The sequence below is a fragment of the Petromyzon marinus genome, chromosome 7 (genome assembly GCF_048934315.1).
Source record: "Petromyzon marinus isolate PM22_M1 ecotype Great Lakes invasive population chromosome 7, UKy_Petmar_22M1.pri1.0, whole genome shotgun sequence".
NCBI lineage: Eukaryota > Metazoa > Chordata > Hyperoartia > Petromyzontiformes > Petromyzontidae > Petromyzon > Petromyzon marinus.
The window spans coordinates 16365583-16391293 of NC_133673.1; the positions used below are offsets into that span (position 1 = coordinate 16365583).

General features: G+C 51.9%; 1 protein-coding gene and 1 long non-coding RNA gene across 4 annotated transcripts; one reads left to right on the forward strand and one right to left on the reverse strand.

Moving 5' to 3' along the window:
• Positions 1 to 1177: 1177 nt before the first annotated feature.
• Positions 1178 to 4401, reverse strand: LOC142924040 (uncharacterized). Its single transcript, XR_012941186.1, has 3 exons — positions 2555 to 4401; positions 2042 to 2101; positions 1178 to 1519 (listed from the first exon to the last, which is right to left on the reverse strand). It is a non-coding gene; the product is annotated as an uncharacterized LOC142924040 (long non-coding RNA).
• Positions 4402 to 9525: 5124 nt separating this feature from the next.
• LOC116940045 (guanylyl cyclase inhibitory protein-like) lies at positions 9526 to 21835 on the forward strand. Of its 3 annotated transcripts, none has more exons than XM_032949298.2 (6): positions 9526 to 9629; positions 10565 to 10691; positions 13242 to 13377; positions 15740 to 15889; positions 16619 to 16721; positions 17881 to 21835. In XM_032949298.2, the coding sequence occupies exons 2-6, from the start codon at positions 10618 to 10620 to the stop codon at positions 17988 to 17990; spliced, it is 573 nt and encodes a 190-aa protein (XP_032805189.1). In that variant the 5' UTR covers positions 9526 to 9629; positions 10565 to 10617; the 3' UTR covers positions 17991 to 21835. The 3 variants fall into 3 exon arrangements, with proteins under 3 accessions (XP_032805189.1, XP_032805187.1, XP_032805188.1); XM_032949296.2 differs by having other exon boundaries at positions 9528 to 9629; positions 10565 to 10697; XM_032949297.2 differs by lacking the exon at positions 9526 to 9629 and adding an exon at positions 9638 to 9792 and having other exon boundaries at positions 10565 to 10697.
• Positions 21836 to 25711: the final 3876 nt, after the last annotated feature.

Genomic DNA, 25711 nt, shown 5'->3' on the forward strand with positions numbered 1-25711 from the left:
CGCGACCGTGCAGCGAGAAGATTCTGGATGTAACCTCACCATTCCACACACGAACGCACGCCGACTTGGTACTATCCCGTCAGCTGTCCGATGGATGCCCTGGTATGCGGACAGAATTATTATGGTACCTAATTTGTGGGTCTTTGACTTCAACATTTTTTTGTAAAATACGTTTTTCTGTGATCTATTAAACTCGGTTAAACGTGAAGATTACACGAGATTGTTAAAAGATACATGGATACAACATTGGCACACATTATTACAGTGTTCATTCCAAGCCCTGCACAGATCCCATAGCATGGTGGAATTGTTGTTGCCTGTAACATCGGCACGTGTATTTAGAAAATGTCACATCTCTGCTGATGACACGCAAAAACATCGACACCGTCCCCGTGGTGTATTTATGCTTACATATATACAGCACAAGCAATAGTTGCAGGCCCAAAACGTCTAACGGCCAGCAATAAACATCACTTAGCGTTTAGTTAGATCGCGTTAACATACGTATTTCATTGAGCAAGGTTTATATTCTGTTAAAAAAGTTGGTCTAGGAAGCCCATAAGAGGTTAACGTTGAATTCTATTCGGCCAATTGATCAGAGCCTCGTCTGTCCCTAAGCAGTAAGCCATACAACTGTCAAATGTGTTCAATTGTGTTCGCGTCGAATTCTTCAACAAGCGCACGCAATACACTAAAACGCACCGCTGCTAAACGTCCCCTTCACCAAGTGTTAGTTTGAGTCTCTGCGTGGCCGTGAGCCGACTGCAGGGGGAGCAATGTCGCTGTCCATCGCGCGGTGGCAATGCTCAGAGAGTTCCCAACGCCCACATCGCCACTCGGGGGCGCCCCATCCGGCAACCCTCACCCACACACACAGGCGGCGTCGGTGGCGGGGTGCGAGAGAGGGTTGGTGAGTTGGGGGAAGAGGAGGTCAGGAGAGGGGGCGAGGAGGTGGAGTGGAGGGGGGTGGGGTAGGGAGAGGTGAGGTGCAGAGAAAGGTGGCGGTGGAGAGGAGATTTGGTGAGGAGATTTGGTGAGGAGGTGGTGAGTAGGCGACGGACGGTGGTAAGGGAGAAATGAGCAGAGGTGGGGAGGTCGAGAAAAGGAGGCGGTGTTGGTGTGAAGTGGTGAGACGTGGTGCGACGTGGTAAAGAGCCGTGGTGAGGAACCGGTGAGGTAGAGGGAGGAGGATGTGGTGAGAAGGAGGAGGTCTCTAGTCCCGCATGTCGGGGAGCCGGTGGTGTCTGGGCGAGACGCGCGGCGCACACGAGGATCAGGGTGAGGAACCACAGCCCCCAGCCCCCATCCCACGGCGGGGGCCACCCAGCCGCTCTAATCGGCGCCCAGAGCGCAGCACGATCCCGCCACGGCGCCCGCAGGGGTCAAACAGCGGGCCGAGTGGCACGGCGTGGCTTGGCACAGCGTCACCTGACACAGCACGGCCGCAATGGGGGCTGGCGCAGCAGGCTGGCTTGGCACAGCACGACAGCACGAAGCGTGACTTGGCGCAGCTGGCAGCCTGCCGAGCAGAGCAACACCGCGCGGGGAGGTGCGGGGTGACGACAAAGCGAGACTTGGCAAGGCTCATCGACCCCCCCCCCCCACTCACCTCCCCCCACTCACCTCCTTCCCCCACTCATCGCCCCCCCCACTCATCTCCCCCCCCCTTCATCTCTCCCCCCTCACCTCCCCCTCTCACCTCCCCCTACCCATCATCACACCCAGCTCCCCATCACTCCTCGGCCCCATCAGGGGCCATCCATTGAGTACGTTCGCATATGGGGGGGGGGGTCTACTGACAATGTACGCATAGGAGACGGGGGGGGGGGGTGAAGCCTCGATCATAATTTGTCTACATCACTCTTGAAATGAGCCACAGTTCAGTTTCTTCAGCTGTGAGACAACAAGTACTACCGGGATAAGTGGGACAGTGGGAGAGGTGTCACTTGTATGCCGCCGTGCCCCTGGCCGCTCGCTATCACGCAGCTCAGCAGCGAGTCTGACATCGTACCTACTAAACGGATGGACCCTCGCCACTCACCTGCGCACGCTGTTTGCGGGTCCGTGTTCCCCGGTGCCGCTGTGGTGGAATTGGCGTCACCTGAACAGAGCATTGGAGAAAGGCACAGGAAGAAGAGGGGTGGGGGTCACAACGATTCTTACATCCCCCGCACCCCCAATCCCTAGGGGTCTCGATCCTGAGTCCCCGTGTTCCGCTCGCTGCAAAGTCCACAATCAACACGAAGCAAGGTGCTCTTCGACATTAAGGGGGGACGCTCGTGTGTTGTGTGCGGGCTACATTTGTGGGGGAGCGGCAGGGTTAGCGGTGAGCGCCCAGCGCTACAAACCCGCCGAGCTGAGTTCGATGTCTCGGACGGCTAACATCAGTGCCCAATGATATCCCAAGCGGTCATTTCACAAACCTCTACCGACCAGCCTGGTGAAGTATGCTGGGGAAATCCACACCCCCTCTTGATGGTGGGGAGGACTTCATCCAGCAGTGGATTGACGAAGGGCTGTGCATCATCATAATTATTATCACACGGATTCTCACCTGCAAACATCACGAGCTCCACGTGCTGGAGGAGAGATCACGCGGTGGAGCTGCGCGCAGGCAGTGGGCCAGGTGAGTGGTGGCAGGTGGGACGGAGAGGGGGTGGGTCAGTGGGCACTTGCCCCACACACCCCCCCAACACACGGAGCGCTCTGGAACAAGACCCAGGCGGTTCGTGCCAATTCGCCTGCCCTGCAGCTAGGGCGAACTCACCTCCTCATACATGCAGCGCTCATTGAAATGTGCGGCGCTGATTGGTTAATTGAGCGAGTGGAGGCCGGTGAATTTAATTTGTTGAGCACAAATAAGCTGTCATCCGTGGTCTTGTATCAAGCAAGACGAAGAGAGACGGAGAGAGGGATGTATCCTTCAAGAGAGACCTGGGTTTGAATAAGCTCTGCAAAACAACATCGGTGTATTTAGAGGCGCCTTAGACTTACTTAGACAACCACATTTTTACACAGAGAGCATTACTTACATAGAGACCCGTGGATTTTGAGAGGTTTAGACACACAGAGACCCAGGGAGCTCCTGAGAAATCCAAAACAAGACCGGAGTTCGATTTCTGTTTAGGGCTGACATCAGTGGCGAGGTAATAACTTCACCGCGCTCACCAGCGTGGTGAAGTATGGTCAAGCAACCCCTGTGGCCAAGAGGCGCGGGGAGGCGTTTATTCAGCAGTGGATTTACGAAAATATGTCCGTTGGAATTTGTTTAACCACGTGGGTACCCACTCGGGATCTGGAACACAACGGTGGAATGATTAACAGGATCACTGAATATGCAGATGTATGGCGGTAGAACGGTTGCTGTCGTTGAAAATAACTATCTCGACGTTTCGGTCTACTGGCCTTCTTCAGGAAGCGTCAAGAGCGTTGTTTCATTTCAGTGGCAGCCACAACAACACAAAAATAATGCCCTTCTCATTATTTTTCACAGCGTTGTGAACTTTGAATTGTAAAGAGCGAGTCCTGGGGGCCGGGTGAGAGGATTTTTATTGGTAAGGAGGTGAAGAGGGTTTAGGGCAAGGGAGGTGGGGGCGGGGGGATTGGTGGCTCATTCAATAATCACTCCACGGTCGCCAGCACGCACAGAGCGGCAGTGTGGAGCGGCGCTAATCTCTTTGTTGCAGACTGCGCATTTCTCTCATTCAGTTAACGCAGCATTTTGTCTTGACAAATGAAGCTCATTATTTAGGTCGACAGTCACCGTATAGTCCCGGTTATAAGAAGCGTGCATGTCCCGTCTGTGTGTGGGTTTTGTTTTTTCTAACCGCCAACGTTCAGAGTCTGTCGTATAATCCGAGAGGGTATAGAGGTCGTGAATGCGGCCAGATTCAAATCACGCCGTTGGCATCGAGTCCGACCTGGGGAATGCGTCTTACTTTACGGGGCGTCTTATAATCCTGAGAAGATTGCATTCAGGCGAGCATAATCTGTATCGACGGAGCGCTTCCTCTTCATAATGTACCATCGCAAAACGACTCTCGGCTCTAGCGAATCCCCACTGTCTCCAGCAGCAAGCGACGGAGTCTGAGGCGCCGTGTGATTACGACGCGTTGAGAAAGAATCCGAACGTCTCTCACCTCGCAGGAGCCTCCGGGAGTCTTGAGGCTCAGCGCGGGCGTTGCGTTCGCCGTTATTGAGTGCTCCGTGTACGTGTCCATAAGGCATCATGAGTGTAAAGTACTCGCAACGTTTCCAGGTTACACAAGGGTGCTGTACATTAAGCAATGCGAATGGTGTCATTCGTCGTGAAGACTTTTACGTCGAAGCGAGAGGGGAGCGGTGGCGCATTGGTTAGCGCACTCGGCTATGAACCTGTCCACCTGAGTTTGATTCCGGTCCGACGGCTCACAATCGGCGGCAAGTCGTATGTGACCACGTCCTGCCCCCATCCCTCCCACCTTTAATTAATCCGTACTGACCAGCGTGGTGAAGTATGGTCAAACAAATCCCGATGATTTACGCGGCTTGTGGAGGCCTTCATCCAGCAGTGTCAAGAGCTACTATTCATTGTTACGTCTAGTTAATTTTATTTACAACAACAACAAAAGACTAGCAGCAGCGGAGACGTCAATTACACAAATTTCACGGGACACGGGAGAATAACAATTTTGACGCCCACCAAAGGCACATATCCCCCGTATAGCCCTAACGTACTGTTGGGGCAAGTGCTGTGAGCCAGGATTTATGAAGGCCGGTAACGGCACAAGAGGAGTCGTCAGCCATCACCACGCCCGGACGCCTTTGTCTCCCCAGTGGCGATGTGTACACAACACACCAGGTACTCATTTGAGGCCGAGTCGACCTAGGGGAGCCCCAGGGTCTTTTCAGATATTGGTCACCGAATTCGGCGCACGTTGTGACAGGCGCTCTCACATGTCCTGACCTATATGCATCTATTTGCATCGAGCAGAGTGAGTGACGTTATCAATATATATCACCTTGTGTGGTGCCACTGCTGGGTCAAGGTCGTCACCCCGTGTCGCCAGCCTGAGCCCCGCTCCCTGTCCCGAACAAATCCCCTGGTGATGCTGCTGCTGCTGCTGCATTGGCAGTGGTGGTGCACAAGCACACTTAGCACACAAAAACAACAACAACACTCTAACACATTCGTAAATTACACTGCGACGTTCCGGGCATTGCCCCTTCACAGAACATAGAGAGTCGACATTCGTTCAGCGCGTCTGATATGGCCACCATTTCTGTCCCGATCCAATCTGGTTAATCCCTGGGATACATCTCACCATCATCATCATTATTATTATCATCATTATCACCATCCTCATTTATATTCTGCACACTTCTACGCAGCGAATCGACCTCGCGTACCCTGCAGTTCCACTGCTGGCCACACGTCCCCGCGTCGCACCGTGTCCACGGACACACCTCTGGTGTGTCCGTGGACACGCCTCTGGTGTGTCCGTGGACACGCCTCTGGTGTGTTCACGGACACGCCTCTGGTGTGTCCACGGACACGCCTCTGGTGTTTTATGTTTAGAACCAACGTTTGTTGCTGCTGCCCCCACAGTCTAGAACTTTCCACCCACCCCCAGCCATCCATGCTGTAGACTCCCTGTCAATGTTAAAGTCCAGGCTCAAGACCTCCTCTGCCAATGACCGCCTCTCTCTCTCTAAAGCAAATACTTCGACTGTCTCTGTACAGCGTCTCTAGACGCGGCCACACGTGCACGCATTACACATAGAAAATCCACGTTGTAATTGCATCGTTTCATTTCGTCCATGCACCCTCAATCCGCCGAAGCGCACACCCCAGCATTCATTAGGAAAATGCGTAATGAGCAGAAAGCCTGTGTGGGGGGTAAGGGATGATGGTGTGTGGGGGGTAAGGGATGATGGTGAGTAGTGGTGGTGGGGGGGGGCAGTAAAAGAGCTTAGTTGACATTCCCTGGGCGCGTATGTGACTGTGCGTGTGTGTGCGCGCGTGTGTGTGCGCATAACACTATGTAACATAATTTTTGTGCCTGGCTAGAAAGTGTTATTTCGTAATTGCTAAATCCTAAACAGTATGGAAAATGACTATTATTCCCCACAAACTTTGCTTTTGTGGCCAGGACAGTGATATTTTGAAATGTACCTCTTTTCTATGAGAAAACGGGCGAATCTGTGTTCAAAAAACCAACCAGATTTAGAAGTAAGTAGTTTGTCGAGATTTAAGATTATACTGTAAATATTTCTGATTGGTCTACACCAGTTGTCTCTGGTGTGGACCAATCAGTTTCAAGGACAATGCATATATTATCAGTGCATGTTTTTTGTTTGCATTCTGACCACAAGTATTGTGGTTAATGCAGGCATGATTCCTTGTTAAAAGGTTTAAGTTTTATTGCCAGAAAAAAGGGGAAAAATCTATTCTTATATTTTAGTACTGGCAAAGGAGGTCCCATGATACTATAAATCACTTTCACAAATCATCCCCCAAATGTAGTCTCCCATCATGTTCTCGTTATACTGTCCTTGGTAGCGACGTTCAAAGTCCAGTATATCCTGGTGGAAGCGCTCGCCTTGCTCCTCCGAGTACGCTCCCATGTTCCCCTTGAATTTATCAAGATGAGCATCAAGGATATGGACTTTGAGAGACACCCTACAGCCCATTGTACCATAGTTCTTCACCAGAGTCTCAACCAGCTCCACAGAGTTTTCGACCTGGTGATTGCCCAGGAAGCCACGAACCACTGCAACAAAGCTGTCCCAAGCCGCTTTCTCCTTACTCGTGAGCTTCTTGGGGAATTCATTGCACTCCAGGATCTTCTTTATCTCTGGTCCGACGAAGATACCGGCTTTGACCTTTGCCTCAGACAGCTGAGGGAAGAAGTCTTGAAGGTACTTGAAGTCTGCCGACTCCTTATCTACAGCTCTAACAAATTGTTTTATAGGGCCCAATTTGATGTGCAGTGGTGGCAACAGCACCTTCCGGGGGTCCACCAGTGGCTCCCAATTGACGTTGTTCCTCCCCACAGAGAACTCGGTCCGCTGTGGCCAGTCCCGGCTGTGGTAGTGCGCCTTGGTGTCCCTGCTGTCCCAAAGGCAAAGATAGCAGGGAAACTTGGTAAAACCACCTTGGAGACCCATCAAGAATGCAACCATTTTGAAGTCTCTGATGACCTCCCAGCCGTACTCATCATACTTCAAGGCGTCCAGCAAGGTCTTGATGCTGTTGTAATCTTCTTTGAGGTGCACCGAGTGAGTCAGGGGAAGAGACAGGTACTTGTTACCATTATGGAGCAGCATGGCTTTGAGGCTCCTGGATGAGCTGTCAATGAAGAGGCGCTACTCATTCTGGTTACAGGCGATTCCGATTGCCTTGAACAGACTGGTCACATTGTGGCAAAAGCAGAGCCCATCTTGACGGGTGAAGAAGATGCAACAAGGTTGGTGACGCTTCCTCTGATCTGCGACTTGCACACTTTCATCCAACAAGTTCCACTGCTTGAGCCTAGACGTCAAAAACTCGACATTGGACTTGGTGAGACCAAGATCTCTGATCAAGTCGTTGAGGTCTTTTTGGTTGGGGCAGTATCGGTATCTCTCCTCAGCTCCACCTCTGAAATTGTCATCTGGATCTACTGTACAACGTCTTCCTCGCTCTCTGACTTGCTGCTCTCTTCTAAAGACGGCTGCTCCCTCTTCGGAGGAGTGGGTACGGGGAGCTCATGGCAGTGTGGCACCGGGGCAATGGATGAAGGCAGGTCCGGATACGTGATAGCAGGTGCATTCTTGCCAGTCCGACGTTTGGAAGGGTCCACCATGCAGAAGTAGCAGTTGCTTGAGTGGTCAGTGGGTTCCCGCAAAAATTCTTGAGATAGCGAACTTCATGGCTCTCTTCTTTGGTTCTTTCGGTAAAGTCACGTAGAATGAGAATAAAATAATAAATTGATAAAATAAAATAACACAATAATATTCTCACGACGTTTCGGCCACAACACAAGCGGCCTTCATCAGGTGAAGGGAGCGAGACTGTCTGGTAGGACAGCGCTGGAGAGCACTCCACCTGATGAAGGCCGCTTGTGTTGTGGCCGAAACGTCGTGAGAATATTATTGTGTTATTTTATTTTATCAATTTATTATTTTATTCTCATTCTACGTGACTTTACCGAAAGAACCAAAGAAGATGAATCATTGCAGTCACGAAAGCTTTAAATCGAAATTCATGGCTCTCTTTTCCCCTCTATACCATCCTACAAAAACACATTTATTTCACCCATGACTAATGTGTAAGAGATTATCGCAACATTTTTCATATATGATATATATTTTTTTAATAACATTGAAAATTGTAACATTTATTTAAAATTAAAAACTTTCACTATTTTAAAAATGTTAACAAATTTTATAACGTAAAATTGCGAGCAACAATTGTCCATCTTACCTTCCAGAGTTTTTTTGCATTGCTGGCAGGTGACATGAGGTGCTCAGGGTTTGTCTTGATCCCCAACAGGTATGCCGAAATATGCCTTGTTGTAGGCCTCGCACATCTTAGCAGAGGCTTCCACAGAGTACTTTTTCGCTCTTGTCTTGCTAAATTGGCCGCAGACATAGCAAAATGCGTCTGCCGGATGCTTGCAGCCTCTTGATGGCATCTCAGAAAAATGCAGATATGTATCCACGAAGGCAGCTGGAACTAAACTGAACTGGTGGGCTTAAGGCCCCTGTATTTATACTACAATTTATATTATTATAAAGTTCTAGAATGTTCTAAAAGTAACTCCATTTTTCCCAGCACTGAATCTATCTGGAATGTTCTGGAAAATAGGTAAATTTCAAAATATCAATGTCCTGGTCGCAAACGCAAAGCTTGTGGTGAATAATAGCCATTTTCTGTACTTTTGAGGCATAAACAATTAGGAAATAACACTTACTAGCCAGGAACAAAAATAAAATAAAAATGGTTACACTGTAATGGTTAGCATAGTGAGCTACGAATGGGGTGACTCAAGTTCGATCCCCACTCACGACCAATTACAGTGGCGAATATTTGAACCGGTCTTGAGTCTCCCCTAGGTTGACTCAGTCTCAAATGATTACCTGGTGCGTTGTGTCAAAATCGTTACGAGGGAGACAAAGGCGGCCGGGCGTGGTGCTAGCCACTCACCCCCTCGTATGCCGTGCCAGCCTTCATAGGTGCTCGCTAACAGCACTTTCCCAAACCGTCAATTAAGGCCATACGGGAGATCTGTGTCTTTGTGTGTTTGTGTGTGTGTGTGCGACCCGTGTGGAGATGATTACATGAAGCTGCGTGTCAGCCCGGCTCTGACGCGCGATCCGATGTTCATTTCGCTAATTGTCAAATCCACTCGGCGTCGAGCGCGCGAGTCAGCCGCGGGGTTTGTGGGCTTGCGCCCTCGTCGGGGGGCGGGCAGACGATTTGACACCTGCCTCTGATTTAGCAGGGGGACCCACCCCTCTTTTAGTGGACACCTCTCACCCCACTCCTCCCACCAGCAGCCCCCTACCCCCCCCCCCCCACACGACGTGTGTGTGTATATATACACTCTAGACCGCACGTGCTGTCACCTGCGCATCGCCATCTGCAGAGGACGCTGTCGGCACAGGTATTGGACGCTCGTCTGAGACAAAAGCGAAGTTTGGCGGCTCTCTCGCGGTGCTCTCGGGTCGGGTACCGCGTGTGGCTCGGCACGCGGTGTCCGAGGTCCCCACAGCTGTCAACCCACGCGTGTCACCCGTATTCTCGTACAGGGAAATCGAGTTTTTCAGGTCCATACGGCGTACAGCCGTTTCAATACGGGCAACATTATTATTGGACTATTTGTTTGTGTGTACCTCCCTTGTGATGAGACTTTGTAGGTTGAACGTTGAGATTTATAAGGGCACGGGGTGACCAATAAGGTCTGAGTTGGTCTGTAATAAGGTAGGGCACTGATAAGGGGTTCACAGCTATGAGTTCCGCTCCGAGCACGTGGAGCGAAACGTCAGATAATTGTATTCTCGAAATCGTTTTTATCATAGTTTAATTCTCATGTAATCACCGTGATCATCGAATCATCCTTATTTCGTCATCACTAAAATAATTTCTTCATCATTACATTTTATGATCATGAATTTATCATCATTGTCATCACCATCCATCGTCAAATATTATTGCATCGGTTGTACCCAGTGTGTGTACATGCACCCAGTGTGTGCACATGTACCCAGTGTGTGCACATGTACCCTGTGGGGAGCGGTGGCGCAGCGGTTAGCACGCTGCGCGACAAAGCCGACGACCCAGTTCGATTTCCCGCTCACGGCCAACACCAGTTACGATTCCTTGTATTTGATCCGGTCCTGGGGCTCCACTGGGTCGAGGCATCTTCAAATGAGTAAACATCGCTACTCTAGAAACGAAGGCGGTGGCGGTGGCCACACCCCCCGCCCCCCTAGTTCGCCGTTCCGGCCTTCATAAGTACTGCTTACTCGCTCATAACACTTGCCACAAAAAGTCTGTTAAGACTATACGGTGGATATTTGTCTTGTGTACCTTGTGCAGGCCCAGCCACGCTTAGGAGAAGCCGCAGCGAGGGCGCACTGAAAGTTGTCGCGATGGGGCTGGCGAGCAGTGGCAGCGGCGAGCGAGCGGGGAGCGAGCGCAGCGTGGCGCATCACCTGCATGAGTGGTACAGGTGCGAGAGTGCACACGTGTCCGTGTGTTTGTGTGTGGGCACGTGTCCATGTGTTTGTGTGTGTGCACGCGTGTGTGTGGGCACGCGTGAGTGTGTGTGTGGGAACGCGTGTGTGTGTGTGTGGGCACACGTGTGTGTGTGTGTGGGCACACGTGTGTGTGGGCACACGTGTCCGTGTGTTTGTGTGTGTGCACACGTGTGTGTGGGCACGCGTGTGTGTGTGTGGGCACGCGTGTGTGTGTGTGGGCACGCGTGTGTGTGTGTGGGCACGTGTGTGTGTGTGTGGGCACACGTGTGTGTGTGTGGGCACGCGTGTGTGTGTGTGGGCACGTGTGTGTGTGTGGGCACACGTGTGTGTGTGTGGGGACGTGTGTGTGTGTGGGCACGCGTGTGTGTGTGTGGGCACGCGTGTGTGTGTGTGCACGCGTGTCCGTGTGTGTGTGCACGCGTGTCCGTGTGTGTGTGTGTGTGCACGCGTGTGTGTGTGTGCACGCGTGTCCGTGTGTGTGTGTGGGCACGCATGTGTGTGTTTGTGTGGGCACGCGTGTGTGTGTGTGCACGCGTGTGTGTGTGTGTACACGCGTGTCCGTGTGTGTGTGTGTGGGCACGCGTATGTGTGTGCACGCGTGTGTGTGTGCACGCGTGTGTGTGTGTGCACGCGTGTCCGTGTGTGTGTGTGTGCACGCGTGTCCGTGTGTGTGTGTGGGCACACGTGTGTGTGTTTGTGTGGGCACGCGTGTGTGTGTGTGTGCACGCGTGTCCGTGTGTGTGTGTGTGTGTGCACGCGTGTCCGTGTGGTTGTGTGTGTGGGCACACGTGTGTGTGTGTGTGTGCACGCGTGTCCGTGTGTGTGTGGGCACGCGTGTCCGTGTGTGTGTGTGGGCACACGTGTGTGTGTGTGCACGCGTGTCCGTGTGTGTGTGTGGGCACGCGTGTCCGTGTGTGTGTGAGCACACGTGTGTGTGTGTGCACGCGTGTCCGTGTGTGTGTGCACGCGCGGAGGGGGAGCGATGGCGCAGTGGTTAGCGCCGCTGAACTTCGAATCCGGTCACGAGGGTTCAATTCCCGACTACGGTTAACGTCGTTGGAGAATATCTGAACCTTTCTTGTGCCTCCTTCATGTCGACTCAGCCTTAAAATGAGTACATGATGGGGTGTGTAATCAGTACTGGGGAGACAAAAGTGGTTGGGCGTGATATTAGCCACCCATGCCCTCTTGTGCTGGTGTCGGCCTTCATATGTGCTCGCAAACAACACTTGCTCCAACAGCCTGTAACATGCCATACGGGGGATCTGTGTAGTTGTTTCTAGTCTGTGTGTGCGTGACACAGTGGGGAACACAGGTGGTGCACAGACACGCAGACACACAGACATGCACACACAGACACGCACACACAGACACGCACGCACTCTCGTACATCCCGGAGGAGCATGCAGAAGTGAGCGAATGAATTAATTCCCAAGACTTCTTCCACTCGTACGATCCACCACACGCGGCTAGATCGGGGAGATTAAACTGTTTTCATTACAGAGACAAAACGATAACGGCGGAGGTCATTAGATGCGTAAAGGGATTTCAAGAGCAACGATGATGAAAAGACTCCGAAAAAAATAACGCGCTGCTGGGAATTGCTCCAGAAAAATGTGTGAGGGAGATAATGTCCGGAGACACCGCCTCCCTTCCTCGCCATATAGTAGATTATAGCAGCAGCAGTCACCCTCCCGTCTAGTGCCGTACAGATGGATTCAAGCAATCCACCATCCCCCTGCCTTCTCGCTCATCTGCTTAAAGAAGGGCCATTGCCCGAACCGTCGGCGCTAGCGGTTGTTAGCGCACCGGGAAAATAACCTTGGCGATCTAATTTTAGATTCCCCGGTCACGGCTAACGCCAGTGGCGAGTAAAATCCGAACCAGTGTTGCGCTCCGCATTGAAAAGAGTGGTGAAGTATGGACAAACAACCCCCACATGCCCGACAAGGTGTGGTAAAGCCTACATAATTGCAATGCGTCATGAATATAATGAAGGCAGTGTTCATAAGTCGTGCGGTGAATGTATGGATTTGTATTATTTCATTGCAAATCCAGGCTAAAAATGAATCAACACAATTATGTAGGAAGCGACTCGTGTGTTTGTTTTCGAATATGTACCCACCTGTTCCATCCTTATGAATGTGGCGTTTTCAACTCTTGTTCCGGTCTCCACTGTCCACCCACCCCTATCACATCCCCTGCCCGTGACCTCCTCCTCCACTGGACAAGCCCCCCCCGCTACCACCTGACCATACCGATGTTGCCTCCAGCCATGCCCCCACCTCCTCTGGTCGTACTTCGCCCTCGTTTGACAACGCCCCGACCTTCCCTGGCCCTTCTACGACCTCCAATGACATCGCCCTGACCTCCTTCGGCCTTGGCACTACTGCCTTTGGCCATGCCCCGACCTCTCCACTATTCGTGTCCCCGCCTTTCCTTGCCATGGCCCCCGCCTCCCTCTGGCCGTGCCCGCGGTCACCCCTGGCCGTGCCCCTGTATGCGGCTGCCCCCAGGAAGTTCCTGCGCGAGTGCCCAAGCGGAATGATCACGCAGCACGAATTCAGGCGCCACGTGTGCGCCGCGGGGGCGCTGGGTCCCGGCTCGGCCGAATACGCGGAGCGCCTCTTCAGCACCATGGACACCAATGCGGTGGGGGCGCTAGCAAGCGAGTGTGTGTATGTATGTATTACACGTGTGTCTCTCTGTGTGTATGTATAACGTGTCTCTCTCTCTGTGTGTATGTATTACGCGTGTGTCTCTCTGTGTGTATGTATAACGTGTCTCTCTCTCTGTGTGTATGTATTACGTGTGTGTCTCTGTGTGTGTGTGTATTACGCGTGTGTCTGTGTGTGTATGTATATTACGCGTGTGTCTGTGTCTGTGTGTGTGTATTACGCGTGTGTGTGTATTACGCGTGTGTCTGTGTGTGTCTAGTGTAGCGGTTAGCGCGCTGCGCTGTGAACCCGGCGACCTCAGTTCGATTCCCGCTCACGAGCAACATCGATGACGAAATATCTAGGCCCTCTCCTATATCGACTCAGCCTTAATCGAGCACCTGGTGTGTTGTCTAAACATCAGCATTGTGGGGATATATGGCCAGGTGTGGTGCTGGCCACCAAACGTCTCGTGTGCCGTGCCGACCATCGTAGGCGCGTGATGACTGTACTTACCCCAACAGTCTGTTAAAGGCTATACGGGGAATATTTTTCTTTTTTGTGTTTGTATCTGTGTGTTTGCAATTGTAATTGTGTGTTTGTGTGCTGGAATTAAACCATCTATGTGTTCACACTGACGCAGTACCCATGTAATAAGACGAATAGAATGTTTGGTAAATCAGATATTGACTGTCAAGTGTGTGCTACAGGAAATTGAAAATAATACAGTATACATACTGCATGCGTGGGTCAAGGATATGCAAATTATGGGCTTACATGGAATAATCACCTCCTTTCACTTTAATTAGTGCCTAAGTAACTATGTGTACAGCTGGTGCATGTGTGTGCGTGTATCTGTGTGTGTGGAGGGGAGCGGTGGTGTTGTGGTTAGTGCACTGCGCTCCGAACCCAGCAACCCGAGTTCGATTCACGCTCACAGCCAACACCAGTGACAATTATCGTAACCGGTCCTGGGCCTCCCCTAGGTCGACTCAGCCTCGAGTACTTGGCACGCTGTGTGAAACATCAGCACTTTGTAGACAAAGGCGGCCGGGCGTGGTGTTTGTTAAGGAAGTCACCACCCACCCACTCGTGTGTCGTTCCGGCCTTTATCGATGTCCGCTAACAGCACTTGACTAGAGAGTCTGTTAAGGGGAGGTCTTTGTGTGTGTGTGTGTATCTGTGTAAGTTTGCCAAATCCACAATCATCATTTTTTTGGTTTGTTAATCCTCGATGTAAAATGTAATGGGCGAGGCTTCAAAGTCTTCTCCCGACCCGCACCCCATCCACTTCAAATGCTAATCACGGCCCCTGGCCTCAACGGGGGGGGGGGGGGGGGAGCGGCAGACGCTGCTGCCAAGGGTCGAGATCTGAGCTTCCGATCTTTAATTGGACTTTAATTGGAAATAATTTGATTTGGCTGTTTGTCATTCGCGAATCCTGGCCCGTGGCGAGGGGTCGCGGGGGAGGGGGGGGGGTGGTTGGGGTGCGATGTGTGTCGAGTGTGTGTGTTGAACTTCTTTCGCACCGTACGTAGCCAACCGTGACCATCAAAAGTGCGATTAAGCGGTGTGTCAGAACTGGGATATTTGCTTATTTACGTAATCGATCACTCTACCGATGTACCGGTCCGACTACTCCAATGTGTGCTTCTGGGTACCCGAGTAATTGAGCACGGAAAAGTAGCCGATTGCCATTTTGAGTCGACATCAAGCCGATGAATCCACTGGCTCTGTCTGTCACGGAACACTGAGTCGAGCCGTCACCCTGCGGGTCGGAAGCAGATGCGACACGCGCTGCCAGGCTCTCGGTGAGCGCTGTGTGCGAGGGGGCTGTAGGATGAGGAAAATGCCGTGTGCCGACCACGTGTCAGTCCACTGCTGGATGCCCCCACCTCACGCCGTCGTGACTAGACCAGACTTCACCACGATGCTCCAGAGCGGGTTGTGTCAAGTTCGGGTGTGCCACTCTGTGCTGTCACGCTATTCCGTTCTACCGTCCCCACGTTTAAGGCAGTGGTTCTGAACATTCCTTGCAGCTCTTTGCTACTCAATCGTAAAAAAAATTACAATGTTCATAAACACGTAGGTTTGATGAAACAAAGTAGTTGTACTTACGTGCCCGTGCGTAATTTGTTTCGACGATTTACCTTCTAAAAACAGTTGCCACGTCTCGCACCCCCAGCGTGCACCCCGAGTTAATAACCAAAGGTCTAAGATGTTGCCGTCACGTGGCGTCTTACTGCGCTACGTCAATCCTCACAGCAGCGTCACGCCGCGCAGCGTGGTGCCGCCAGCCACTCAACCCATCATCCTGCCGGGAGGCGCATAAATCGAGTACCGCTTTGCGCACGCAGGACGGCGCCGTGGATTTCCTGGAGTTCGTGACGGCGCTCAGCCTCCTGCTCGAGGGCTCGCCCCAGCAGAGGCTCCACTGGTCCTTCCAGCTGTGCGATCGGGACAGCGATGGAGCCATCACCAGAGCCGAGATGTTGGAGATCATGAACGTGAGAATGTTGCCTCTACCACCACCACCACCACCATCATCGCTTCATGTTTATCCCGAGGCGCCCTGCGGCGGAGACTTCGAGGTGCCAGGTGGCCCTGTGCGGCGCGAGGTGGACGCGGCAGCGGCCTGCAAGCGTGCGTGAGGCTGCCAGTCGGAGGGCGATGTCGCTCCATTAGCACGGTTGGCTAAGTACGATGAGAAAGAAGTTCAACATACATACATGCATGGCTTTCCAATGAAGTTATTTCATTGATCCACCACCTCTCACACAGACACACCCCAGCGTCGAGATACTGGTTCACGTTTCTTGTGGCAAGAAGGTAGAGAAGGAGTTAGAAAGGTCGCAAGAGGTGGGGGTAGTGATGAGTGTTGTTGAGGGAGGAAGGGCACGCGATACTGTCCTGTCATGTCATCCCTAAATCCCAAATGCATAACAATGCCCCTTCAGAGGCAGCTACCAATGATAAAGCAACAACAAAGATCCTGGGTGGCAGTGGTGGCCACGCTGATGCACGTGGCTACCTGTAACCCAGCACTGTGGAGGCAGCCGCGAGTGTTGATGGATCACACACAGATGATGTTGTGAAACTCCCTTCCCGTGGGCGTCGTGGAGGAGGTGGCCATACCCTGGCTCCCCAGTAGAATGCAGCACCGCAAGTGGACTCATCGCCATCTGTTTCCATCGCACTCCCCCCACCCCCCGCCCCCCAACGCCCGTACCACGCAGGCCGTGTGCCGGATCAACGTGGCCCTGGGTGGCGGAGACGGCTCCCTGGGCCCTGTGGAATGCACGGAGCGCATCTTTGCCGGCCTCGACAAAGATCACGACGGTACGCGACAGCCGACGTCACCGTGCGCACGAAGAGCGACGGCCAGCGCGGCGCCGTCGGTTGGCCGACTGAGATGACCGGCAGCTGTGCTCCCCACTGTGCCACAAGGCTGCGTTTTATCCACCCGGCACTCCGCTCGATGTTGTGAGCGTCGCTCCTCCAGCCTCCGTTGCTTTTGGAGGGCAACTGCCTCCAACCGGAGCAGTAGCGTCCTTCACGAGCCTCCTCCTCCTACACAACATAGGCAAAGATCGCCCTATAGCCTTCACAGACTGTTAGGGCAAGTGCAGTTAGCGAGCACCTATGAAGGCCGGCACGGCACACGAAGGGGTGGGTGGCCAGCACCACGCACGACCGCCTTTGTCTCCCTAGTGGCAATGTTTACACACCTCACCGGGTACTCATTTTGAGACTGAGTCGACCTAGGGGAGGCCCAGGACCGGTTTAGATAAAAGTCACTGGTGTTGGATGTGAGGAAGAATCGAACTCGATTTGTTTTGTGTCTGTCCCCTGATCACATATACACATTCAATTGGACGAAGCATCATTCAATTACGTCCGTATCTCACTCTTCACTCGGCCACAGTCGTTCCGCGCTTGTTTCACAGCTGGCGCGGCCCATGGCAGGGATTGATTGGCCACAGGCCGCGTGTCTGAGCGGTTGCTTTGATTTAATTAACTCGACGGAGGAGGCCGCAGACTTGGGAGACACGGGTTCACACCCTCGCGTTGACCCATGCGCGTGTTGGCCATGATGGACCACGCCTGTCACTGCGACGCATTGGAGGTGGCGGAGGGTTGGTGAATCGCGCAAGGATCGTTGTGTGTCAGACACCTAAATTTCAGGGCTTCGGTGTCCGGTAGGTGACAGTACGGAAAGTAGGATTATTATTCATACAGATTTGAGTTTTAGTTTTATTCTCTCAAATGCCGGAGTTGCGAGTTAAATTCGTGACCGGAAGAGATCAACTTAGTCAATCATCATTTCTCCAGGGTCGGTAAAATTTTAACTACCGCATAAAGTAAGCGCGCTGCCGTTCTATGTACAGACTTGTGTTTTTCTCAGTAGATAACGAAGACACGATGACCCTCCTCACGTGTCGTGCCGCGTGCGACCTTGAACTAAACACTGACCTTGACCCTGACCTTGACCGTGCAGCGCTCATCACCCTGGAGGAGTTCACGGAGGGCGCCCTGGCGGATGCGTGGCTCCTCAGCACCCTGCAGTGCGACCCAGCTCGCATGCGCATCCAGCCCAAATCCTTCTGAGTCGAAGTGGAGGGGAGGTGGCACTCCCCGTCTCCTCCCCTCTCCCCCGCGTTCTCCCGCTCCTCCACCCGAGCCGGGTGTTAGGGATAGAGTGGAGGGGTTTAGGGGCATTGTCAGTGGGGGTCTATTGGGCCCTCTGCTCCGGCAGAGGGCCCACTTGGTCGGTGGATTATCCACTCCTCACAGCAGCGCGTGGAGGAGTTCTATCGAGGTGCAAAGAGTTGAATCCGACGTCCGTTCTACAGCCACGTAAACACATTAATTCGAGTATTGGATTAGTGTGCCAGGGCAGGGTCCTCCTGCCGAGGGGCCTGAGACACGCTGTGTGCTTGCTTTGCTTGAATCATTTAGAACGTTAACGTTATTCACGATAATTCTAAGGGCACGTTGGTGAATAGTTGAAAGGTTTGTTATCGTGTGTGGCTTTGATGAACGGATTTTTAGTTTGTTATATATTCATCGTATTACGGTTAACAACTGGTTCGTAAGAAATTTAAATCCTAAATAATAAATTGGCTAAACACCCCACCAGAATCAATCAGTGAGAATAATCCGGATTAAAACAAATGGATATGAATCAACCATGCGTTTAATTACATTTGTTTTAAATCTCAAGGGCATCTGGTGGCAACATCGATAGACAATGATGGGCAGGAGGTTTCGTTTGACACGGCCACGTGCTCAGGGCGCGCCCTTTAATACGACCTGGCCCTTGTTGTCGATGCCACGTCGCTTAGAGGCTGCTCTTTCCTGTGCTTGTATATTCCCCGAAGTTTTTCAATGAATATTCACAGGACAGATCTCTCTGAAAGACCACCCCTGCTACATATCTCACGGATAGATCTCGAGCCTCTGTTCAGCAAGGAGTGAGCCAATTTATAAAACATAAACTTGCCGTGCTCGGTAATTTATTTTTATTTTTTTCAAAACTTGTTAACGGCACACAGCCGCATACTCTTGTGACTTATATCACAGAGTCACAGCTAGAGTGAGCCGTGTGTCAAGTGTTCACTGCAGGAAATCGTGTGACCTGGAGTTCCTGCCCCTGATATGGCCCAATCGGTAGCATGTTGACTACTTGGTGCAGAATTTCGCAGCTCGAACCAAGCAGGCCGCTCTCCGTAGTGCTAACGTAAAAAGAAACCGCCACTTTTTCAAATTTTCTTGCTGTGGTTTTCACACCTGATGATGATTGCTTGTTTTGCAGTCGCAACGTCGTGAGGATTTTATTGTTTTATATTTTTATTATTTTATTGTTTCCCTTCTACGTGACTTTACCGAAAGAACCAAGAATATAATGTGGATGTATTACCATAAATTGTGCACCGTCTGCTTCAAAGTAGATATTAAATATCCAATGACGTTCTTGGAGAGAGAGAGAGAGAAGGCCATCGTGTACCAACTCGCATCGTCCAATTGTATGCGAAGTTGGAAAAATATGACCCGAATGTGACCGAATTGTAATAACGAGATAGCAACACCTCTTCCCATCGGCCAACGGTATCCATTTGCAGGCCGGTGTTGCATACACCTTGTGCCGCATAGGAATGGTTGCCACTGGTGGTCCCATAGGCTTGTCTTATACATGGAAAGGAACGGTTTAGCCGAGATGTTATGTCAGGTGCGTTCAGATGCCGAGGCATTTACGCACCCGACAAATGCAAATCCTAAGTCTGTTTCTCGAGTTGGCTTCACAGCCCTACTCCTCCCCCACCTCCACCACCCCCCCATGCCTGACATTTAAACGTTCGTTATTTAATTTCTAAACACGCGGGGATCTCAGCTCAGAGCTGCCACGTCACCCTCCTCCTCCTCCTTCCGCATAATTCCCCCGCCGCTGCCCCCGGCGATGCGTAATTGGCGGATGTTTTTGAAAGGGAAATGATGGCGACGTCTTCCTTCATTACTTCTCTCGACGCGTGGGGGTGTGGTGGCGGTAGCGGTGGCGGTCGCGGTGGCGGTGGCGAAATTCATCACGGCTCGCTCACCTCGGCGAGGTGGATCTCACAGAGTTTGGCAAACGTGAACGATGACCAGCACGGATCATCATCACGAACATCTTACACAATCACAATCTTCAATATAATATTGTATCATCACCATCGTAATCGTAATCGACACACATTATTTTTCATCATCAAATATCAGCAGTTAAAAATCATCATCATCTTCATCTTAAATCTTTCCACATCAAAAAGCATTTTGGGCAGTGACGCAGTGGCCAGCAGTTTCGCCACTGGTTGCAAAGGTTCGCTGTTCGGAACCCAGCGGCAGCCCTGGTTATTACTGCGGTGGTGCTCGGTATGAACTGATGATAATACGCAACGTCTCTTTCACAGTTTACGTTGAAGATTCCGTGACAAGTTGGCCATTACGTGCCGGCGTCCATGGTTCAAATTTCCCAAATTATTAAAATGACGCTGCAAATTGCTCAATTGGAATAACGAATTTACGGCAATCATCGCCGCCTCCTGCAAAACAAAATTGACAGAACCCTCCTGAAAGAGAGGCATGAGACTCGGTGAGGCTTACATGGGAAAACAAGAGGAATAACAATTATCGTCCATCATCAAAAACCATCACCCAAGGCACCATAAAACATCATCCATTATCACAAATAATTATCATCATCAAGAACCCGAACTATATAAAATATTTTTTTTTGTATCAACTGACAAGGCACAGGTTTTATTTCCCAAGTGGGAAAGGATTTAGGTGCACGCTAAGAACGTTACAAATAATGACGCGAACGTGAGACTCAATCCCGTGTGGATCACGGACACGTGGCATTAAGGAGGGTTAGGAGTTCCCCCCCCACCCCCCACCCAACCTGAATTATTGGTGAAGTGCAGCTGCCAGCACGTCACGGGTCACTCGCCAGGGCCTCCAGCAGCCGCGCGGTCTTCATCCGCCAGTCCAGGGTGGGTGGGGGATGCGAACAGGTGAGAGGTGAGCGGAGCTCTGCTGTGTTCACTATCCACCCCTTACCCCCTGCGCCCCCCTCAGCTACAGCAATATTCGTCAAACATCAATGCCGCAATACGTGGTGGGAGTGGTGGCGAGGTGGTTTGTGCGCTGCGCTGTGTGAACCCCTGTATAAGATTTTTTTTATTTAATTTGGGCACGCTTATTTTTGTCATGATTTATATTTGCTTCATTGCTGTTGTTTACTTTTATTTGTTTTTGCTCTTGTCATGTTGGTGGCCCAGGATCACTCTTGCAATTGGCATTCACCCTGGTCTCTTGGGTTCTCACCACGGCTCACATCTGTGGCGAGTCATATCTGGGCCGGTCCTGGTTCCGTTTTTCACCAACCCGCATTCACCAGCATGGTGAAGTGTGGTCAAACATATCCCCATGAACAACATGGTATGGTGGAGACCTTCATCAGTGCAACGACAAATGCCTGTAAATATCAATCGTTTAAACATAAATTTGAAACAGTAATTACAGGCAGTGTCCACTGCTGTACTAACAGGTTCAATGTATTTTCCTGTAATGACAAATGCCTGTAAATATTCACCCATACCGTAATTTTTCAATCTACTGCTCGATGAAGTAGAATGACAAATAATACAATTATTTAGATGTATAAGTTGCCCTTAAACAATGGACAGGAGAGCACCATGCAAGCAAAGAGAAGAAAATTACTGAGAAGAAACTGGGGGGGGGGGGGGGGGAAGGAGTCTACTGAGACACAACAGAGACTTAGGGAGGAGGCAATTTATAAACAGTTGGTGGGGCCTTCAGCTGCCATTTAAATGTCTCTATCGACTCCGTTTTGCTCACCTCGTGTTAGTGAACGTGTGTTAGCTATGCACGCCAATAAACCACCATTCCTTGTGTATGCGGAGTGCGACCGGCGTCTCTGGCTGGGGAGTCATCGTCTGTGTCAAGGAGCCTCGCGGGTTCACGGTGCTGGCTGTAACTGCCAACATGCCGCGGTGCATAGCGCGGTTGGATTTGTCAAACAAAATTAGCCCAATGGCTCGGAGCAGATATTGGCACCACCCAAGTAAGAAATCGAAAATGTACTCGCAGCGACTTACGCGGCTAATAATACGAGTAATTCATTAATAATCCCACTCATTCCCAATGGTTATTGTATAATGAATTAACTGATATTTGGCCACTTTTTACTACTGGAACCGCTGCAGTTATGCCACCGTGACAAGTGAATACACCTGGGTTGGGCTTGCCGACTGAACCGTTGGTGATGGCTCCACCGAGCGTATTCTGACCACGGAAACCTCCCACGAGAAGAAGCCGACAACACGACGCCTCCCGTGGCGTTAGCCCCGAGTAGGGAGGCTCACCGGGGCGAATGTCGCCGGGTTCTCCAACGGATCAGATGGAGGCGCCGCGTCTGAGCTTTGCTCTCGTTGCGTCATCGGGCCCTGCTGGACAGGTTCCAGACAGGCCAAGGTCTCTATGATGCCAACCTCCACCGTCAGGGTCTTCGTAACAACCCACACTGCAGCTGTGGCATCGTACGAACCACGTCGCCAATCGGTGATGACTGTCCGCTGGCTAAGTTCAGCGGAGCGCTTGCGAGCGCTGCGCGTGGCCACCGAGGGCGCGAGCGCTTGGCTCGGTGATTTCGCACTCGCTGAGTGAATTCCCTCCGACTAAGCGACCCTCACGGAGGGTGCGCGCGATGGCCTCTCCTCTCCCCCGTTCTCATTCGTCGGTTCGTCGGCAAACATTTTGAGCGCGCACAAAGTGAACTTCTGAGAGGACATTCAGAGGCGCCCATTCCATTCCCGTCGTCGCAAGGCGCACAGCGGGAGTCGTCGGCCGCTGCTCCTGCGGCGCTACGCGTTGGACGGCAAACGGCAGTGCAGAAAATAAACCACTGCAGTGATTCCTGTGCTCCCAGCCGTCACCAATCCGCATTGACCAACGTGGTGAAGTATGGCCAAACGGCCCCCGCTATCCGAATGGCGTGGGGGCGGAGTGCTTCACGCTCCGTCGTGGATGGACAGAGGGACCTGTGCCATGCACATCTCGGTGTCGCGTTGTAATGAGATGAAAGAATATCCATTCAGCTTTCTCACAGTGAGCATCGTGACATCGTCTCCCCAGGGAAGATGATGTCACAGAGCCACTTCCTAATTGCCTTCAATTACCTTCTATCCACGCTGGGTGGTGGTGCTCCTCCTAGCCACATGCCCCTGATGTCGAGGTGTTCGTCGCTTGGCAGTCAGGCCAATTTTATGTCCGTCTTCATGGCAGCCCACGCGTCCTTTGGATGTTACCATCCGTCCCTCCATCCCTCCCTCTCTCTATCCAACCATCCAAACGAACATCCAACCAGCCAACCAGTCAGCAAAACATTTTCCTAATAGAGCAGCCCACGTTCTTCGGACGTGATCGTCCGTCAATCCGTCTTCCCCTCCAGCCGGCCAGCCGGCAACACGTTTGGTTTTTTTTAGTATAATAACGTGAATTTGCCGATTTAAGTGAAAATGTACTTAATTATGTTTTGGTATGCAGTCACTGGATGGCGGGGCTGAGACCATCAACTCGCTAAAATGACGAACCAGTCTTAATCCCTGGCGGCTGAAACCCGAATTCGAACTCGAGTGTCTATTTCTCAGAAGAGGAAAGTGATCGTGTCTGACGAGGCCGCCTTGGCGCGCGCGAGGCAGCCGGCCTCCTCGGGCGCGCGCGCCCTTGAGATGGATGAGATGACGGCTCTCGCGTCCCAACATGAAATACCCAACTCCAACGAGATGCATGCCGAGAATTCTAAAATAGATGCCCCAATTCTTCTTCGTTCAGCCCATCACTGCATGTGTGCTCGCGTGCGTACGTGGCAGTGTTTGGGATGAATTTTCCACCGTAGAAAGAGTTCTTCTGCCCGCAGTGCCGCGTCTTTCCGTGAGCAGCACTGATCCCCACCTTCATCCAAGTTTCACACCGGGCGTGCAACTCCTGCACAACGCGGTGATATAGGATTAGTAGTGGGTCGTGCCTCTTTGTTCTGATGTCCACGCGGTATCTTTGTCATATTGTCCACGTGGTGTGCTGGTATCCACGTGGTGTCGTCACCGTGTCATGATGTCCACGTGGTCTCCCTATCCTGCTGTAAGCCACGTGTCTCTGTACCGCCGCGCACGCATCTACGATCAACACGGTTGGCTACGTAGGGTGCGAAAGAAGTTTAACACACGTACACGCGGCTGCTCGCTGCCTGCTGCATGTGGCGTTGCTCTCATTTCACTGTTGGTCGCGCGTCTCATCGGAGCGCCGCGCGTGATGAAGAGAGTTGAGTGGTCTGGAGGAACCCGCATCCTTGGTGCTGACGGCTCCCTTCATCACCCAGGCCCCGGGGTGACCGGGCAGAGCAGACCCTTTCTTCAAGCCCACACTCCTCGCGCCTCCACCCCATATCCAGCCTCCCCCTCTACCCCCCTCATTTATCTAACCCCCCCCACCCCATCGCCATGAATCTCTCCCTCCTTCCATCCACTAGCTATCCTCATTCCTATTTCTCTCCATCCTCCGCTATCCATTCGTCCACCCTATCCCATCTTCCCTGTCTCCCTCCTCAAATCAATTTGAATTATACACAGCAATATTTACCTCCCGCCCCCCCCCCGCCCCCCCACTGTGAAAACTTGGTAGGGCCCTCCTGAAAAACGGCATGAGCCACAGCGAGAGTTTTCTGAAAGAAAAAAAAAAAATCGGAATTATATATATAAACATTATTTATTTTATATATTATTTATATATATACATATCATATCATCTATTCATGCTCCCTCCATCCATTCTCCCTCATCAACAACCCTCCCTTTCCCCAGCCCCAGCCCCATCTCCGCACCCCCCCCCCCCCCCCCCATTCTCCCTCCCCACCCTCATCGCTCCCTCTATCCATACCCCCATCCCCTCCACCAGAAGGCCCTCACCCCTCGTTGTGTGCTCACCTCCAGGACTTATTCTCCGGGCGCGGCCTTGGCACGGGGCGTAGCGAGTGATGAGTCGCCATGCTTCTGCCTCTCGCCTTTAATTGGGTCCGTCATTTGGGAGACTCGTCGGGGTGAAGGGCCGCATCAGGCGCAGAGGTTTAATTAATTCATGACCCCACAAAATGGAACGAATGCATTTAAATATCCGAGCATTAACCGTGGACGCATTCGGCATCGGCGTTGTATTTTCCCACGGGCGTCTGCCCCATATTGGCCGCGATGCCACGCCACGGATGCAGCGATAAGAAGCGAGGGAGACTTTCATGGAGGTGGCGCAGTGATGTTGCGCAACGCGCGTGCTATGAAGCCTGCGTAACTGAGTTCAATTCCCGGCCGAGGCTAACATCAGTGGCGAGTGATATGTGAACCGATCTCACCCCCGCACCACCGTCTCATTCACCAACCCGCACTGCGCACACGTGGTGAAGTATGGTTAAACCACCCAAATGGCCGACACGGCGTGTGGAGGCGTTCATCCAGCAGTGGATAGATCACAACTGATGACGATGTCTCGTCGTACACGGAGGTGTTTGAGCCACGTGTTTGCATGAGCGACGTCCTTGGAAGACCAGTGATGACGTGAGAATGTGGAGTTGGTGCGCGATATCCCACCAGCCTACCCCCAACGCCCCCCTCAGCCCATCGTTGATCATCTGGCGAAGTCTCGTGTCCCCCAACACGGCGGGAAGGTTCATTAATTACCCCTCGGCTGCGGATTAATTAGCGGGCGGGTTCCGCAATCAGGCG